Source organism: Arachis hypogaea, chromosome 9 (genome assembly GCF_003086295.3).
Source record: "Arachis hypogaea cultivar Tifrunner chromosome 9, arahy.Tifrunner.gnm2.J5K5, whole genome shotgun sequence".
NCBI lineage: Eukaryota > Viridiplantae > Streptophyta > Magnoliopsida > Fabales > Fabaceae > Arachis > Arachis hypogaea.
This window is the reverse complement of record NC_092044.1, coordinates 17095658-17114477: the sequence shown is the minus strand read 5'-3', so window position 1 is coordinate 17114477 and position 18820 is coordinate 17095658. Positions and strand designations below refer to the sequence as shown.

Genomic DNA, 18820 nt, shown 5'->3' with positions numbered 1-18820 from the left:
TAAAAAATTCACTTAAAATAAATAACGTAGCCAAAAATAAAATTAAAAAAATAATTAAATTTTAGATTGTATTTTGTATTTTATTTTGTTTGTGTGTTGTCGGTGTATCAACACTTTAATTAGTTTTTTGGAATTTAAATTTATCTATCATCGTCTATTAACCAACCTATGTTAGTTTAGTACTTATTTTTAAGTTTACTTGAATAAAGAACGTTGATTAATAATTTAGACTTTGCATTCAACTTGTAAAAACGAAATAAACCACACAAATAAAATAATAAAGCCATAGAAATACACGACACAATTATAATAAACAAAATACATGAAAACATGACACAACTAGTTATTTTTTGTGGATTTATTAGAATAGCCTCTTCGAGTATGGTCAATTTGCCTGAATAGCTGTTTCTCTTGGCACTCAACCTTATCTATTTCATTACGAAATTTCATGAAAATTGGTTTGTCGGTTGCTTTTCTACACAGCAAAATTAGGATGTAACTGTGTCTTTGCAGGTGGCCCATCCGCCGATGTATAGGTTAAATACACCACTCCAGCAGCTCACGTACAGGTCTAGATCCTCTCATCTTCTTGCTCTAACATTCATTTTATCGATCCACCAAATATCCGAGCAACCGAACAAGTTGAATGAATGTACTAATGTAGGTTCATTCTCTTCTTAGTAATTTTGTAACATTATATGTTTTTTCTTCTTCTTTATTTGATTTTTTTTTATTTTTATTCTTGTTAAGAAAGTGAAACAAGAAGAGTTATGAGAAGATAAAATAAAAAAAAAAGATGAATAAAAAAAGAAGATGATAATGATGATGATAATGAATGAGGAAGAGGAGTTTTGAGTAATCATTAAGTAATTTTGGTATTTTCTGGATTTCAATAAGGCGCACTTTTGGTCTGAATTTATTTTGAACATTCAAAAATTTCGGTGCATTCTGAATTTAATCTTTATACATATAAAAAGACAATGACAATGATGATAATAATGATGATGGTGGAAGAGGAAAAGAAAAGAAGAGATGGAAAAAATTCAAATGAGTAAAAAAAGAGGACGAAGAGGAGGAGATGAAAGAGGTGGTAGTGACAACAATAATAAAAGAGAAAGATGAAAAAAAAAGAAAAAAAAGGAAAACAACAATGATGATAATGACGATGATGATGAAAGAAAAGGAAGAAGAAAGAAAAGGAGGAGAAGAAATTTAAATAAAAAAGAAAAAAGAAGAGAAGGAGGAGATGGTGACAACAACCATGATAACAAAAAAAAAAAAAAGACATACATCAATTTAAAACCTTTAATAAAACTTGGTTAGGTATTTTGCTTAATTGTAAATTTTTTTTTATAATTTTATATATCTTTTAATATAATTTAATTATTTTGGTTAAACTACAATTGAAATGATTAAACCTTTCAACCAGTAAAAAAATAACCAGTAAAAAAATAACTAAAACAATTCGATAACCAATTCGATTTTCAAAACCTTGCTTACAACACATGCAAGTAATTTTCTAATGATACCAGTCAGATACCTGATTTTCTCACATTATTATATCTAATCAATATCAGTAGAACTTATGGCATAAATCAGCCATTAACGCATGATAAACCATAAAATTGCAGGGAAATTAAATATAATTTAACCAGGATGAACTATACGAGGATTAAGAACATATCAGATCATACACATGCAAGATAAAAAAGAAATAGGATCCCACCTAAAAGCTCCTGTCGTATAAACTACTCGAAAGGAAATAGTATCCACTTTTCATCTTTCTTTGGGTACTAGGTTACATAAATATCATCATCCGTTTTAAAAAATAATACAGTTTAACTCAACAAAAACCTGCTTTCTTGTATAAAACTGCTTTTTATGCCTAGGGGAATAAAGTGCAACAGTTTCAAACAGTAGCCCTATCTTTACCCTCTGCTGCAGCTTCTAATGGTTGAAGAGCTTTAAGAGGATTCATAATGACACCATCTATGAGTCCGTAATCTTTGGCTTCTTTTGCACTCATAAAAAAATCACGGTCTGTGTCCTGGTTAATCCTCTCGAGACTTTGGCCGGTGTGATAAGAGAGATACCCATTAAGGTTTGCCTTGTGATGCAGCATTTCATTTGCCTGAGGATTATAAATCAAAATTAGTTTTACGAGACAAGATCTGTGTGTAAATAAAAATTTGCAAAAATTCATCATATTTACTGCAGTGGAGTCGCGGGTGGTAGAAGTATCAAAAAATGAATGTAGTCATTCCATGGCAGATCCATTTTAAAATATCAATTTAGATTTGCTCCAGTTCGTTTAGATACTATGGTTAGAAGAATTATGCATGGAGCAATTTGACTTAAATTGATATCAACTCTTAAGAAATCAAAAAATATGGTTAGAAGGATTATGCAAGGAGTTAAAACTAAAATGATACCAACTCTCAGAATTTGATGACATATATATGAATACTCAACGAATGAGATAGATACATCAAGATATTCAGAATGAATAATAACAGTAATTTGGATTTTAATTAGTAAGTGAAGGTTACTAGTTATCTGGGAATTAACTATGATTATGGTATTCATCTTGGTCTAGTTTCAGTTAACTCATGGGCTTTTGACAACTACCCCAACATAGCCTTTAATTTTCTATGAAAAAAAGGTATAGAAGTCATTATATTCATTGATGCAAACAAGAAGTTTAAGCTATAATAAACAAGGTTTAATTTTGATACACTGAGGTTCTAATAAAAGATTTTTGCAGAGTCAACCAATCATCATCTATTAGCATAACCATTCAAGAAGCAGGTGTAAGATTTAACAATATTTCCTAATATGATAAGACATGAATGGATAATAATGTCAGTACATTCAAAGATAAATTCGAGAAAAAAATGGTAGAGGGAAATGGGTACTATACCTGAATATCTATGTCAGTTTGCCCTCCTTGAGCACCACCAAGAGGTTGATGGATCATTATCCTTGAATTAGGCAAGCTGTATCTCTTTCCTTCAGAAGTGAGAAAGGAACATAACTTTAAAAAGAAGCATTTTTTCAATTTTCACCAAAATAAAGGGGAACTGCACTCTCTCAAAGTTGCTTAAATGATATTACTCCTCTATCTTGAAAACATACAAAGCCCACCCCTAACATATGAAAATATAAAGAACGTGCTCTCATGATAATTTTCTTCCTATTAACTCCCAGTATAATGACAATAACCAAATTGAACAACTTTTTCACATTTTGATAACAAATGTTGAAAGTCCCTACTATTGCCTTTGACATTAAGTCTTAGGTTAACCCCATGTTTGGTTCATAAATGTTTGCCACAATTAAGTGATTTGTTTATATTAAAATAGATTGAGCAGTGTCACATTTACATCGCACAGGGAAGGGAGTGTAAATTTCAAAATAAAAGGAATAAACACTATATTTTATATTACTCTTGAAAGAGGAAAGTGCAATATGGTGATTCAGAGTAGAATCATTACCTTTGGTTCCTGCACTAAGCAGAAAAGCTCCCATACTGCTCATGAAAAGATTTATGTAAGTATGAATGTAAGTTAAATATGTGATTTAAAAAAGAAAGAAACAAAAAGGTTTCAAACTAGGAATCATTCCCAGACTACAATTGTCAACAGATTTTGGAATCATGGAACTATTCCATGAACATATCATCACCAAATAATAGATACAACTTATTTCTCATGTTTATAATGGCATATACTTAAAATATTAAATTCTGCCATGACTAGTGAGTAGTGACATTAAACAGGAAAAGGTGGGGACTTAAACCCAATTACCCAGAGAATAAAACCCCAAGGTATGTAAGACATACATTTGAAATATAAATATTCCCTTAAGAATATTTCTCATGGACAAGAAGGTGAAGCTCTTGGGTTGAATATAAATATTCCCTTAAGAATATTTCTCATGGACAAGAAAGAGAAGCTCTTGGGTTTGAGTTCAGGAGTACATAGTTAGTATTGTTGTCAACAATCCTAACACTCAAAATGATGTAATTGTAAGTTGTAACTCTCCTCCCATTCTACTTCTGCTATTTTATTTGGGAGTCAATCATATACTGGAAAAAGGCTATAGTCAAAACCATAACTACCAGTGGAATAAATCTTCTAAGATGAAATGGCAGCCTCCAATAGCTCTTAGGACCCATACTGGGTGGCTACACCTTAAGTCTATGAGATCCTCGTAATATATTATTCACCCTAATTAGCTTTACCATGATGGATATACTAATGATAGGGTGAATACAAAATAAGATGAAAACTAGCAAGAGGCCAAATGAAAAATGCAGATAAGATATAATCATGTTCACAAAAAGATATGCAATTTGCTAAAAATAGAAAAGATACAATGAAGGAAGGGTCTCATGATAATTAAAGGTTGATCATTGTAATCCTTGTTGTCATAACATCCCAAGAAAAAAAAAGAGAAAAAATCAATCTCATAGCAGCATCCAAATGGTCTAGAGGTAACCTGAAAGGTTAAATTAATAAAAACGACCTAGGGAACACATGAAACATTACCTAGCCGCTAGTCCAACGCAGACAGTGGATACATCAGGTCGAATATGCCTCATTGTATCAAATATAGCCATACCTTAGAAAAATAACAAGATGGTGTTGAGTTTCTGGGTGAGTCCATGTATTTGAACAACGAATATGATATAGTAAATATGTATGTTGGATAAGAGTTACATGAAATTTTGATTACCAGCAGTAACTGATCCTCCTGGAGAGTTTACATACATGACAATATCCTGTATAACATACCCAAAATTAGCAGTGGATTAAGAGCAAGATTTTGAGTTTAACACGACCAAAAAGAATTAAAGATACAAAGACAACCTCAACCTCAATACAACCATTTTGGGTTCATACAACGTAAATATAAAGTCCTACTACAGTTCCCATGCATTCAACAGGATAAACCACAAGTCTTCAATGACTGAAAATTAAGAACAAACCTTGTTAGGATCAACAGCATCAAGGTAAAGGAGCTGGGCCACTATGATGTTTGCCATATCATCATCAACTGCTCCACCACAACGGATAATTCTCTACATACCAAAACATTATTAACAGCTTGAAAACTCACAATGAGAAAACTCGGCATTATGCAACAAGGGTTAAAATAAATTTCATACATATTGAAAAAGTTGACTTATGACACTCTGGAAACGCTCCTGCACCATGGGAGGTGGCCCTTGTCCCTGTGCATATGCAGGGAAATAAGGGGAAGATGGGACTTGCAAATCGTTCCTTCAATAAACAGTTAAAGCAAGTCAACAATATTAACGAGTAAAAAGCTAAAGCAAATAAGTAGATGAAAGCTACCTTATGGACCAAATATCCTGTTGCAAACTCTCAGGTGTCCAATATTCATCACCATACATTGCTTTCACAGGAGACCTTTTAGTAGCCTTTCTATTATCGACTGATTTCCTTAAATTCCTACAAATCACAGCAAGGATTCACCCTCTTGATTGAACTAAATGTCCCAGAGAATAATTAACAAAGAGAGAGGACTAAAGTACAAATAAAAGGTGCAAATTTAAACATTCCATGCTTTACCTAGCAAAATTCCAAACCCCCTATATCCCTATCTTCCCTAGTCTTGAGGTATAGCCTATATGGTTCGTTTTCTACTTTTTTTTCTTTTCAATTAAAATATTTAACTATTAACTGTAAAAGTGCTCCAGTGAATAGAACGGACAAGTGACATTTTTTTATAACTATTAATATTAACATATAAATATAAGAGTAAAGTGACAATTAGATCCTCAAAGATGTTGATCTTGGACTAAGTAGACGTTGAAGAAAAAAAAGTACCAATTAAGTCTTCCAAGATAGCAAACATCGAGATATATGTTTTTCTATCAATAAATAGTGCAAAACAAAACAGAATTGTCTATGTATTTCGTTATTTATAGTGGTGCATGTCTCATTACTGTCACATAAGCAGGAAAACAATGTAGTTTTAGACGGTGAATATTTATTATCTTTTGAGTTTTTATATATCCTTTATCAACTGCTTTCTATTTATCACAAATCTTATCAAAACAAGTGAAGTTTCACTCCAAAAATTGTTATCTACATGACTATCTTTCGTAGATAGACTCATCAGAGTATTTAACCATACATATAAGTATCACCTTTAAGTTTTAGTTGATAACTTGATAGGAGAACATCATGTGTCCACCGTTTGCTATCCGACAGGATCAAATTGAAATTTTTTTTCTTTAGGAACTAATTAGTCCAAAGTTAAAATTTTCAGGACCTAATTGTTACTTTCTTCTAAATATAAAGATAACAACCAAAAGAAAAAAACACAAACAGAAAACAAGAAAATTTTCAAACTGGAACGGTGGAACCTCTTAATAACAAAGAAGAAGAGGGGGTACCCGACCTACTTTTAAATTGAATTATTCTTTTACAGCTAGGTATATATAATCCTAATTCATCTAAAATAAACAGATAAACAGATAAACAAAGCGCATAACAACAAATTAGAAACCTCGAAGTTGCAGATTACTAATCAAAATGCATACTTGACAACAAAATTCACATTGAGTCTTAAAAAACACAACGCTCAATAACAGAAAGAACACGCAATTGATGGTATAGAGGATATTAAATATGGATAAGTAAGAAAGGGGTAAAAGTGTAAATACCATGAGAGGGAAGGGTTGGAGAAGGAGGAAAGGGTGAAAGTGTGAGGAGAAGACGAGTGGGTGGAGGAAAGAGCGAGGGAGTTGAGCCTAAGAGAGGAAGTGGGAGTGAAAAGGCAAGTGTGTGCCATCCTTATTCGAAGAAGGAGGTGTGTTTTGTTTTGTTTAGTTTTGTTACTTGGAGGAAGAGAGTAAAAGAGGCGAGAGTGAGGGCCTTGTTATCTGGACGGCGCACAGTGGAGAGAAGAAAAGATGTTTGGGTTCAGATTGTATGACAGACAGTGAAGTTGTTTTGGGAATTCGGAATATCTTTTCACCACTAAACTCGCCGTGTACGCACAAGCTGTTTAAAAAAAAAACGACCTTTCAAAATAATAATAATAATTAATTAATTATTAAATTTTATTATCTTAATTTAAAAATATTAAATATCTCGTTTTTACTTTATCACATTTTTAATGTTATACGAGTTACTTGTTTAGGAGTAAAAGTGAACGGGTAAAAGCAGGTTATTGTGAATAAAAAAAATGAACGATAGAATTATATTAAAAATATATTATTATGATCATGTTATAAATACTTAAAAAAGTGAGATTTGTATATGATAATTTGTCTGATATTGTTGTTTTTTATACATTATTTTTTGAAGAATTAAAATATATGATTTATAAAAGAATAGATCTGTAAATATTAAAGAAGATATTATGTATTTTGTATAGGCATCCTATATTATTATTTGGTGGATTCGTTCAATTCTAAACGAAGTATGTCTCCAATAAAGCGAACATACAAGAGATATTTTTAATTTATTTTTAAATTCGGTCACAGATATCGGTGATAGAGTTGTATATTGAGTTCAAACAATCTTAAGACGACCAAAATATCGAATGAAAATATTACAACAGTAATAGCAAAGAGAAGTTTGAGAGAAACTACAAAGTTATTGATCCAAATGAAGATAAGAATAAAGTTAATGCTAGTATGGAGGCAGATATAGCGGAAATGACAAATTCACTAACAAACTAGCATTCGTTTGAGGAGTCATTTTTCATGCATGCGTTGAATTTGGACAACACGCATGCACCAAAATATCCTAAATAACTAAACGCAGGTATATAATTTATATATTTGTATAGTAGATTAATATTGTAGATTTAGTTAAGTTTAAGATAGTATCATATGATTAATATTAAGTTCATCACGTAATCACTTGACTAGCATGACAATGATGAAAATTGTGTATTTATTTATTTTAAAGATTCATGATATAATTTGTAGAAGATAATATTGTTATTAATAGATATATAGTCTAAATAATATTTATATTACTATTTGACTATTTGTTCATACCTTGGTCCATCACTTAGCCAGACCCAAAAAGGATGGAGCCCAACCAGCTGATATCATCTATATTAAATAGCTATCCGATCTCATAGAGGTCGGACATAGCAATTAGGGCTCAACCCTACACCTCTATTTATCCAAATAAGTAACTAACTCCTACTATTTCTTCTACTTATCTAGAAAGGAGATCGTAATAATCTCTATAACAAAAGGGAGTAATAACCACCATCAAAGAGGGAACTACTTGAAAGGTGGTTATTGACTCTATATCTCCACTTATAAATACCCTGACATCCTCAGGTATACTTCGAATCCAATCTACTAAAAACATGTCTAAAACTCTTGCTAACTTAAGCATCAAAGTCCCTTGCAGGTTCCACCCTCCACCTCCTCATGAGAAACTCAGACGGCAATACTTCGACACCAGTAGACGTCAGACGATGCCCCAAAAGGAGTCTGGACCTTATGTTCAGGGCTAAAGCAACCTAGTTTTAGGTAACCCTCGGAACGTTGGCGTAGTTGCCGGGGATCTAGAAGTCTATACCAAATCATGGAAGACGATCATCCAGAAGACGAACACACGGCATCCGACTCCAAGCCAGAACATCACAACGATGATCATGCAATCGTGGTACCTCCACGACAAATAGAGCATATGGCTTTAATGGGGAGGAAACTTCACGAAACCCTCAACCCAGAAGGATAAACTCGTAAATCCACCCACCTGAGGATGGGGTGAACCAAAATCCAACAAAGTTCACGAGTCTGGTACACGGACACCATAGACGGTTGGAGCAGCTCGAGATTGAATTAGAGTGACAACGAGAATCTAAACAAGCTCTAACAAGGGAGGTATGATGACGAAGAGATCTAAAAGAAAAACTCGAGAAACTAGAGATTGACCTTCGAGGTCGGAAAGCTCATGTTGATCGGGAAGAGACCCCTTTGGGGGTAAAGATCTATTCACGAAAGAGATCATGTGGGTTAAAGTTCTTAGAAACTTTAAAAGCCCAGACATGGACCTCTATGATGGAACGACCGACCTGAGACACTATCTAAGTAACTTCAAAAGCTGAATGTACTTGGCTAACGCATCGTATGCAACTCATTGCAAAGCTTTTCCGACGACATTAACCAATACAACAATGAAGTGATTTGATAGTTTACCACCCAGGTCGGTAACTTGTTTCAATGATCTTGCGAGAAGTTTTCTCACTCGATTCTCCATTTAGAAAGATAAGGTCAAATATGCTTCAAGCCTCTTAGGGGTCAAACAAGAGGTCGGTCGAAAAAAACTCTCCGAGCTTATATGAAAATATTCAACAAGGCTTGCTTGGAAATCCAAAAATTGCCTATTGAAACAGTCTTCATGGGGCTAGTTAATGGCCTCAGAGAAGGCCCATTCTCCTAGTCTATTTCGAAAAGGCACCCAACCTCTTGTACAAGGTGCAAGAGCGAGCAAAAAAGTAAATCAACATAGAAGAGAATGTCCGACTAAGAGATCCTGCTTTGAGATAAAACTCTCACTATCAAGCTCAAGATAAAGAGAAAGAAGTAAAGAAAAAAGATGAATACAACTCGGATAAGTCTCGAAGGTATCACAACTACACCCCACTACGAGTTTCTCTTATTGACATCTACAGAAAAATTTACCACATAGAGAAAATTCCACCTCCTCAGCCCATCAAAAACAAAAAAAGGAGGAAGTCGGACAAAATATTGTGAATACTACAAGATATACGGTCATTCCAGCAATGATGGCTATGACTTAAAAAATGTGATAGAAAAATTAGCCAGAGAAAGTCGGTTGAAAAGATACTTGATAGAAAGATTGGACAATCAGAAAAAAAGGAAAAGAGAGGAAGAAGACAAGAGTCGACGAGATCGGTCACTGATGAGCGGATAATTTATACGCTTTTTGGCATTGTTTTTAGGTAGTTTTTAGTAGGATCTAGCAACTTTTAGGGATGTTTTATTAGTTTTTATGCAAAATTCATATTTCTGGACTTTACTATAATTTTGTGTGTTTTTCTGTGATTTCAGGTATTTTCTAGCTGAAATTGAGGGACCTGAGCAAAAATCTGATTCAGGCTGAAAAAGGACAGCTGATGCTGTTGGACTCTGACCTCCCTACACTCGAAATGGATTTTCTAGAGCTACAGAACTCCAAATGGCGCGATCTCAACGGCGTTGGAAAGTAGACATCCAGAGCTTTCCAGCAATATATAATAGTTCATACCTTGTTTGAGTTTAGATGACGCAAAATGGCGTTCAACACCAGTTTCATGCTGCATTCTGGAGTAAAACGCCAGAAACACGTCACAAACCAGAGTTAAATGCCAAAAACACATTACAACTTGGCGTTTAACTCCAAAAGAAGTCTTTGCACGTGTAAAGCTCAAGCTCAGCCCAAGCACACACCGAAATGGGCCCCGAAAGTGGATTTCTGCACTTAGAATTATTTCTGTAAACCCTAGTAGCTAGTCTAGTATAAGTAGGACTTTTTACTATTGTATTTTCATCTGGGATTTTACATCTTTGATCACATTTGGGGGCTGGCCATTCGGCCATGCCTGGACCATCACTTATGTATTTTCAACGGTGGAGTTTCTACACACCATAGATTAAGGGTGTGGAGCTCTGCTGTACCTTGAGTTTTAATGCAATTACTACTATTTTCTATTCAATTCAGCTTATTCTTGTTCTAAGATATTCGTTGCACTTCAACCTGATGGATGTGATGATCCGTGACACTCATCATCATCCATCCTTATGAACGCGTGACTGACAACCACTTCCGTTCTACCTTCGACCGAGCGCATATCTCTTGGGTTCCTTAACCAGAATCTTCGTGGTATAAGCTAGAACCCTTTGGCGGCCATTCTTGAGAATCCGAAAAGTCTAAACCTTGTCTGTGGTATTCCGAGTAGGATTCAGGGATTGAATGACTGTGACGAGCTTCAAACTCACGATTGTTGGGCGTAGTGATAGACGCAAAAGAATCAATGGATTCTATTCCGACATGATCGAGAACCGACAGATGATTAGTCATACTGTGACAAGAGAAATTGGACCATTTTCATTGAGAGGATGGGAAGTAGCCATTGACAACGGTGATGCCCTACATACAGCTTTCCATGGAAATGAGTAAGAAGGATTGGATGAAAGCAGTAGGAAAGCAGAGATTCAGAAGGAACACAGCATCTCCATACACTTATCTGAAATTCCTACCAATGATTTACATAAGTATTTCTATCTTATTTTATGCTTTATTTATTATTATTTTCGAAAACCATTATAATCATTTGAATCAGCCTAACTGAGATTTACAAGATGACCATAGCTTGCTTCATACCAACAATCTCTGTGGGATCGACCCTTACTCACGTAAGGTTTATTACTTGGACGACCCAGTGCACTTACTGGTTAGTTGTACGAAGTTGTGAGGAATGTGAGTGAACCATAGTAGTGTGCACCAAGTTTTTGGAGCCATTACTAAGAATTGTTCGAGTTATGAAAAGAGTGAATCACAATTTTGCCTATCAAGTTTTTGGCGCCGTTACCGGGGATTGTTTGAGTTTGGACAACTGACGGTTCATCTTGTTGCTCAAATTAGGTAATTTTCTTTTCAAAAAGTTTTCAAAAATCTTTCAAAATTTTTTTTGTTTATTTTCGTTTTTCCAAAAAGAAATTTTTGAAAAACCCAAAAAAATTAATAAAATCATAAAAATCAAAAATATTTTGTGTTTCTTGTTTGAGTCTAGTGTCAATTTTTAAGTTTGGTGTCAATTACATGTTTTAAAATCTTTTGCATTTTTCGAAAATTCATGCATGTGTTCTTCATGATCTTCAAGTTGTTCTTGGTAAGTCTTCTTGTTTGATCTTCATATTTTCTTGTTTTGTGTCTTTTGTTGTTTTTCATATGCATTTTTGCATTCATAGTGTCTAAACATGAAAAATTTCTAAATTTGGTGTCTTGCATGTTTCTCTTTTCTTAAAAATTTTTCAAAAATAAGTCTTGATGTCCATCTTGATCTTCAAAGTATTCTTGGTGTTCATCTTGACATTCATAGTGTTCTTGCATGCATCATGTGTTTTGATTCATAATTTTCATGTTGTGAGTCATTTTTGTGTTTTTCTCTCTCATCATTAAAAATTCAAAAAAAATCAAAAAATATCTTTTCCTTATTTCTCTCATAAATTTCGAAATTTTTGGGTTGACTTAGTCAAAATTTTTTAAAATAAGTTGTTTCTTATTAGTCAAGTCAAGATTTCAATTTTAAAAATCCTATCTTTTCAAAACTTTTTCAAAAATCAAAACTTTTTCTTTTTTTATTATTATTTTCGAAAATTTTTAAAATTGATTTTCAAAATCTTTTTCTTATCTTTATTTCATGATTTTCGAAAACTTTACTAACAATTAATGCGATTGATTAAAAAATTTGAAGTTTGTTACTTTCTTGTTAAGAAAGGTTCAATCTTTAAATTTTAGGATCATATCTTTTAGTTTCTTGTTAGTCAAGTAATCAATTTAAATTTTAAAAATCAAATCTTTTTAATTTTCTTTTCATATCTTTTTAAAAAAATATCTTTTTCAAATCATATCTTTTTCAAAATCAATTTCAAAATCTTTTCTAACTTCTTATCTTTTCAAAAAATTGATTTTTAAATCTTTTTCAACTAACTAATTAACTTTTTGCTTATTTCTTATCTTTTTCAAAACCACCTAACCACTTTTCTCTTTCTAATTTTCGAAAATCACTAACCATTTTTCAAAAACAATTTTTGAATTTTTCTCCCTCTCATCTTCTTCTATTTATTTATTCATTTACTAACACTTCTCTTCATCTAAAAATTCGAACCATCTCTTCCCCTTTTGTGTTCAAATTTTTCTCCTCCTTCTTCTATTCTTTTCTTCTTCTACTAACATAAAGGAATCTCTCTACTGTGGTAAAGAGGATCCCTATTATGATTTTCTGTTCCCTTTTTTTTTCATATGAGCAGGAGCAAGGACAAGAATATTCTTGTTGAAGCAGATCCTGAACCTGAAAGGACTCTGAAGAGGAAACTAAGATAAGCTAAATTACAATAATCCAGAGACAACTGAGTTCTTGCAGATCTGTGAGACTGTTAAGACTAATCCAGAGACAATTGAGTTCTTGTAGATCTACAAGTTTCATGGACTTCCATCAGAAGATCTCTATCAGTTTTTAACTGAGTTCTTGCAGATCTGTGAGACTGTTAAGACTAATGGAGTAGATCATGAAGTCTACAGGCTCATGCTTTTCCCTTTTACTGTCAGAGACAAAGCTAGAACATGGTTGGACTCACAACCTAAAGATAGCCTGGACTCCTGGGATAAGCTGGTCACGGCCTTTTTGGCTAAGTTCTTTCCTCCTCAAAAGCTGAGCAAGCTTAGAGTGGATGTTCAAACCTTCAAACAGAAAGATGATGAATCCCTCTATGAAGCTTGGGAAAGATACAAGCAGATGACCAAAAGGTGTCCGTCTGACATGCTTTCAAAGTGGACCATTTTGGATATATTCTATTATGGTCTATTTGAGTTCTCTAAGATGTCACTGGACCATTCTGCAGGTGGATCCATTCACCTAAAGAAAACGCCTGCAGAAGCTCAAGAACTCATTGACATGGTTGCAAATAACCAATTCATGTACACTTCTGAGAGGAATCCTGTGAGTAATGGGACGCCTCAGAGAAAGGGAGTTCTTGAAATTGATGCTCTGAATGCCATATTGGCTCAGAACAAAATATTGACTCAGCAAGTCAACATGATTTCTCAAAGTCTGAATGGATGGCAAAATACATCCAACAGTACTAAAGAGGCATCTTCTGAAGAAGAAGCTTATGATCTTGAGAACCCTACAATGGCAGAGGTAAATTACATAGGTGAACCTTATGGAAACACCTATAATTCCTCATGGAGAAATCATCTAAATTTCTCATGGAAGGATCAACAAAAGCCTTAACAAGGCTTTAATAGTGGTAGAAGAAATAGGCTTAGCAATAGCAAGCCTTTTCCATCATCTTCTCAGCAACAGACAGAGAATTCTGAGCAGAGCCCCTCTAGCTTAGCAAACATAGTCTCTGATCTGTCTAAGGCCACTTTAAGTTTCATGAGTGAAACAAGATCCTCCTATAGAAACTTAGAGGCACAAGTGGACCAGCTGAGTAAGAAAATCACTGAAACTCCTCCTAGTACTCTCCCAAGCAATACAGAAGAGAATCCAAAAAGAGAGTGCAAAGCCATTGATATAATCAATATGGCCGAATGCACAAAGGAGGAGAAGGAATCTGAGGAGTTCCAAACTGAGGAACCTAAGGAATCTGAGGCTCACCTAGAGACCATAGAAATTCCATTGAACCTCCTTTTGCTATTCATGAGCTCTGAGAACTATTCTTCCTCTGAAGAGGATGAAGATGTAACTGGAGAGCAAGTTGCTCAATATCTAGGAGCCATCATGAAACTGAATGCCAAGTTGTTTGGTAATGAGACTTGGGAAGGTGAACCTCCCTTGCTCATTAGTGAACTAGATACATGGGTTCAGCAAACTCTACCTCACAAGAAACAAGATCCTGGTAAATTCTTAATACCCTGTACCATAGGCACCATGACCTTTGAGAAGGCTCTGTGTGACCTGGGATCAGGTATAAATCTTATGCCACTCTCTGTAATGGAGAAGTTGGGAATCTTTGAGGTAGATGCCGCCACATTCTCATTAGAGATGGCAGATAAGTCAATAAGACAAGCTTATGGATTGGAAGAGGACGTGTTAGTAAAGGTTAAAGGCCTTTACATTCCTGCTGATTTCATAATCTTAGACACTAGGAAGGAAGAGGATGAATGCATCATCCTTGGAAGACTCTTCCTAGCCACAGCAGGAGCTGTGATTGATGTTAACAGAGGAGAATTAGTCCTTCAATTGAATGGGGACTACCTTGTGTTTAAGGCCCAAGGGTATCCCTCTGTAAACATGAAAAAGAGGCACGATAAGCTTCTCTCAATACAGAGTCAAATAAAGCCCCCACAATCAAACTCTAAGTTTGGTGTTGGGAGGCCACAACCAAATTCTAAGTTGGGTGTTGAACCCCCACATTCAAACTCTAAGTTTGGTGTTGGGAGGTTCCAACAATGCTCTGAACATATGTGAAGCTCCATGAGAGCTCACTGTCAAGCTATTGACATTAAAGAAGCGCTTATTGGGAGGCAACCCAATTTTTATTTATCTATATTTTTATTGTTCTTTTAGTTTTATTAGGTTCATGATCATGTGGAGTCACAAAACAAATACTAAAATTAAAAACAAAATCAAAAATACCAGAAGAAATAGCACACCCTGGAGAAAGAGCTTACTGGCGTTTAAATGTCAGTAAGGAGCATCTGGCTGGCATTCAACGCCAGAACAAAGCATGAATCTGGCGTTGAATGCCAGAAACAAGCAACAGTCTGGCGTTTAAATGCCAGGATTACACCCTGAGGAGAGCTGGCGTTAAACGCCAGAAACAAGCATGAAACTGGCGTTCAAAGCCAGAAACATACTACAGACTGGCGTTGAACGCCCAAAATAAGCATAGAGCTGGCGTTTAACGCCAGAAACAAGCATCAATCTGGCATTAAACGCCAGGATTGCATGCAGAAGGTGTTTTATACGCCTAATTGGTGCAGGAATGATAAATCCTTGACACCTCAGGATCTGTGGACCCCACAGGATCCCCACCTACCTCAACTCACCCTCTCTCTTCACCACTCACATCCATCCACTCTTCCCCATAAACCCCACCTACCTTCAAATTCAAAATCACTTTTCCACCCAAACCCACCCTAAAGGACCGAACCTACTACCATCTCTCTCCACTATATAAACCCCTCCATCCTTCTTCATTTTTACACAACACAACCCTCTCTTCTCCCCCTTGACCGAACCCACACATTTCTCCCTCTCCTCCATATCTTCTTCTTCTACTTCTATTCTTTCTCTTCTTTTGCTCGAGGACGAGCAACATTCTAAGTTTGATGTGGTAAAAGCATAACTTTTTTGTTTTTCCATAACCATTGAAGGCACCTAAGGCCGGAGAAACCTCTAGAAAAAGGAAAGGGAAGACAAAAGCTTCCACCTCTGAGTCATGGGAGACGGAGAGATTCATCTCAAAATCCCATCAAGACCACTTCTATGAAGTTGTGGCCAAGAAGAAGGTGATCCATGAGGTCCCTTTCATGCTCAAGAAAAATGAGTATTCGGAGATCCGACATGAGATCCAAAGAAGAGGTTGGGAAGTTCTGACTAACTCCATTCAACAAGTCGGATTCTTAATGGTTGAAGAGTTCTATGCCAATGCATGGATCACTAGGAACCATGATCAAAGTATGAACCCGAATCCAAAAAATTATCTTACAATGGTTCGGGGAAAATACATAGATTTCAGTCTGGAAAATGTAAGGTTGGCGTTCAACTTGCCTATGATGCAAGAAGATGCACGCCCCTACACTAGAAGGGTTAACTTTGATCAAAGGTTGGACCAAGTCCTTATGGACATATGTGTGGAAGGAGCTCAATGGAAAAGAGACTCAAAAGGCAAGCCGGTTCAATTAAGAAGACTGGACCTTAAGCATGTGGCTAGAGGATGGTTGGAATTTATCCAACGCTCCATCATCCCCACTAGCAACCGATCCGAAGTGAATGTGGATCGGGCCATCATGATCCATAGCATCATGATTGGAGAGGGAGTAGAAGTTCATGAATTCATCTCTCTAGAACTCTACAAAGTAGCCGAAAAGCCCTCCACCTTGGCAAGGCTAGCTTTTCCTCATCTTATTTGCCATCTATGCTACTCAGCTGGAGTTGTCATAGAAGGAGACATCCTCATTGAAGAGGACAAGCCCATCACTAAGAAGAGGATGGAGCAAACAAGAGAAGCCATCCATGGATCTCAAGAGACGGATGAGGAAGCTCATCATCAAGAAATCCCTGAGATGCCTCAATGGATGCACTTTCCTCCAAACAACTATTGGGAATAACTCAACACTTCTCTAGAAGGATTGAGTCATAATATGAACCAATTAAGGGTGGAGCACCAAGAGCACTCCATCATTCTCCATGAGTTTAGAGAAGATCAAAGAGCTATGAGGGAGAAGCAACAAAGGCAAGGAAGAGACATAGAGGAGCTCAAGGACATCATTGGTCCTTCAAGAAGAAGATGCCACCATCACTAAGGTGGACTCATTCCTTAACTTCCTTGTTCTTATCTCTCTGTTTTTTCGGTTTTTAAGTTTCATCTTTATCTATGTTTGTATCTTTATTACATGATCATTAGTGTCTAGTGTCTATGTCTTAAGGCTATGAATAATTCCATGAATCCTTCACCTCTCTTAAATGAAAAATATTTTTAATACAAAAGAACAAGAAGTACATGAGTTTCGCATTCATCCTCGAAATTAGTTTAATTATATTGATGTCGTGACAATACTTTTTATTTTCTGAATGAATGTTTGAATAGTGCATATTTTTTATCTTGTTGTTTATGAATGTTAAAATTGTTGGCTCTTGAAAGAATGATGAAAAAGAGAAATGTTGTTGATGATCTGAAAAATTATAAAATAGATTCTTAAAGCAAGAAAAAGCAGTGAAGAACAAAAGCTTGCGAAAAAAAACTAGCGAAAAAAATTTTAGAAGAAAAAAAAGGAAAAAGAAAAAGCAAGCAGAAAAAGCCAATAGCCCTTAAAACCAAAAGGCAAGGATAAAAAGGATCCAAGGCTTTGAGCATCAATGGATAGGAGGGCCCAAGGAAATAAAATCCAGGCCTAAGTAATTGATGCATAAATCCACTTCCAGGGCTCACTTAGTGTATGTTTGGGCTGAGCTTGATCTATCCACGAGATGAGGCTTCTTTTGGAGTTGAACGCTAAGTTGTAACGTGTTTTGGGCGTTCAACTCCGGTTCGTGATGTGTTTCTGGCGTTTGACTCCAGAATGCAGCATGGAACTGGCGTTGAGTGCCAGTTTACGTCATCTAATCACGAATAAAGTATAGACTATTATATATTGCTGGAAAGCTCTGGATGTCAGATTCCAACAGATGGTGGCATCTTCTTCTTGAAGGACCAATGATGTCCTTAAGCTCTTCTATGTCCCTTCCTTATCTTTGTTGCTCCTCCCTCATTGCTTTTTGATCTTCTCTTATTTCATGGAGAATGATGGAGTGCTCTTGATGTTCCACCCTTAATTGTTCCACATTATAACTCAAATCTTCTAAGAAAGTGTTGAGTTGTTCCCAATAGTTGTTGGGAGGAAAGTGCATCCCTTGAGACATCTCCGGGATTTCTTGGTGATGAGCTTCCTCATGCGTCCCTTGGGCTCCATGGGTGGGCTCTCTTGTTTGCTCCATCCTTTTCTTAGTGATGGGCTTGTCCTCCTCAATGAGGATGTCTCCTTCTATGATAACTCCAGCTGAGTAACATATATGGCAAATAAGATGAGAAAAAGCTAGCCTTGCCAAAGTAGAGGACTTATCGGCTATTTTGTAGAATTCATGGGAGATGACTTCATGAACTTCTACTTCCTCTCCAATCATGATGCTATGAATCATGATGGCCCGATCCACAGTAACTTCAGATCGGTTGCTAGTGGGGATGATGGAGCGTTGAATGAACTCTAACCATCCTCTAGCCACAGGCTTGAGGTCCAGTCTTCTTAGTTGAACCGGCTTGTCTTTGGAGTCTCTTTTCCATTGAGCTCCTTCCACACATATGTCCATAAGAACTTGGTCC

The 18820-nt window shown here is 35.7% G+C and overlaps 1 protein-coding gene and 1 non-coding gene across 2 annotated transcripts; both read right to left on the bottom strand.

Annotated features, from left to right (window-relative positions):
• Nucleotides 1–1704: 1704 nt before the first annotated feature.
• On the bottom strand, nt 1705–7062 carry LOC112710552 (ATP-dependent Clp protease proteolytic subunit 5, chloroplastic). Its single transcript, XM_025762820.3, has 9 exons — nt 6698–7062; nt 5361–5477; nt 5171–5285; nt 4991–5083; nt 4738–4783; nt 4551–4623; nt 3495–3529; nt 2921–3009; nt 1705–2131 (listed from the first exon to the last, which is right to left on the bottom strand). The coding sequence occupies exons 1-9, from the start codon at nt 6823–6825 to the stop codon at nt 1910–1912; spliced, it is 918 nt and encodes a 305-aa protein (XP_025618605.1). The 5' UTR covers nt 6826–7062; the 3' UTR covers nt 1705–1909.
• Nucleotides 7063–13449: 6387 nt separating this feature from the next.
• Nucleotides 13450–13557, bottom strand: LOC112713453 (small nucleolar RNA R71). The gene has a single exon (XR_003158426.1). It is a non-coding gene; the product is annotated as a small nucleolar RNA R71 (small nucleolar RNA).
• Nucleotides 13558–18820: the final 5263 nt, after the last annotated feature.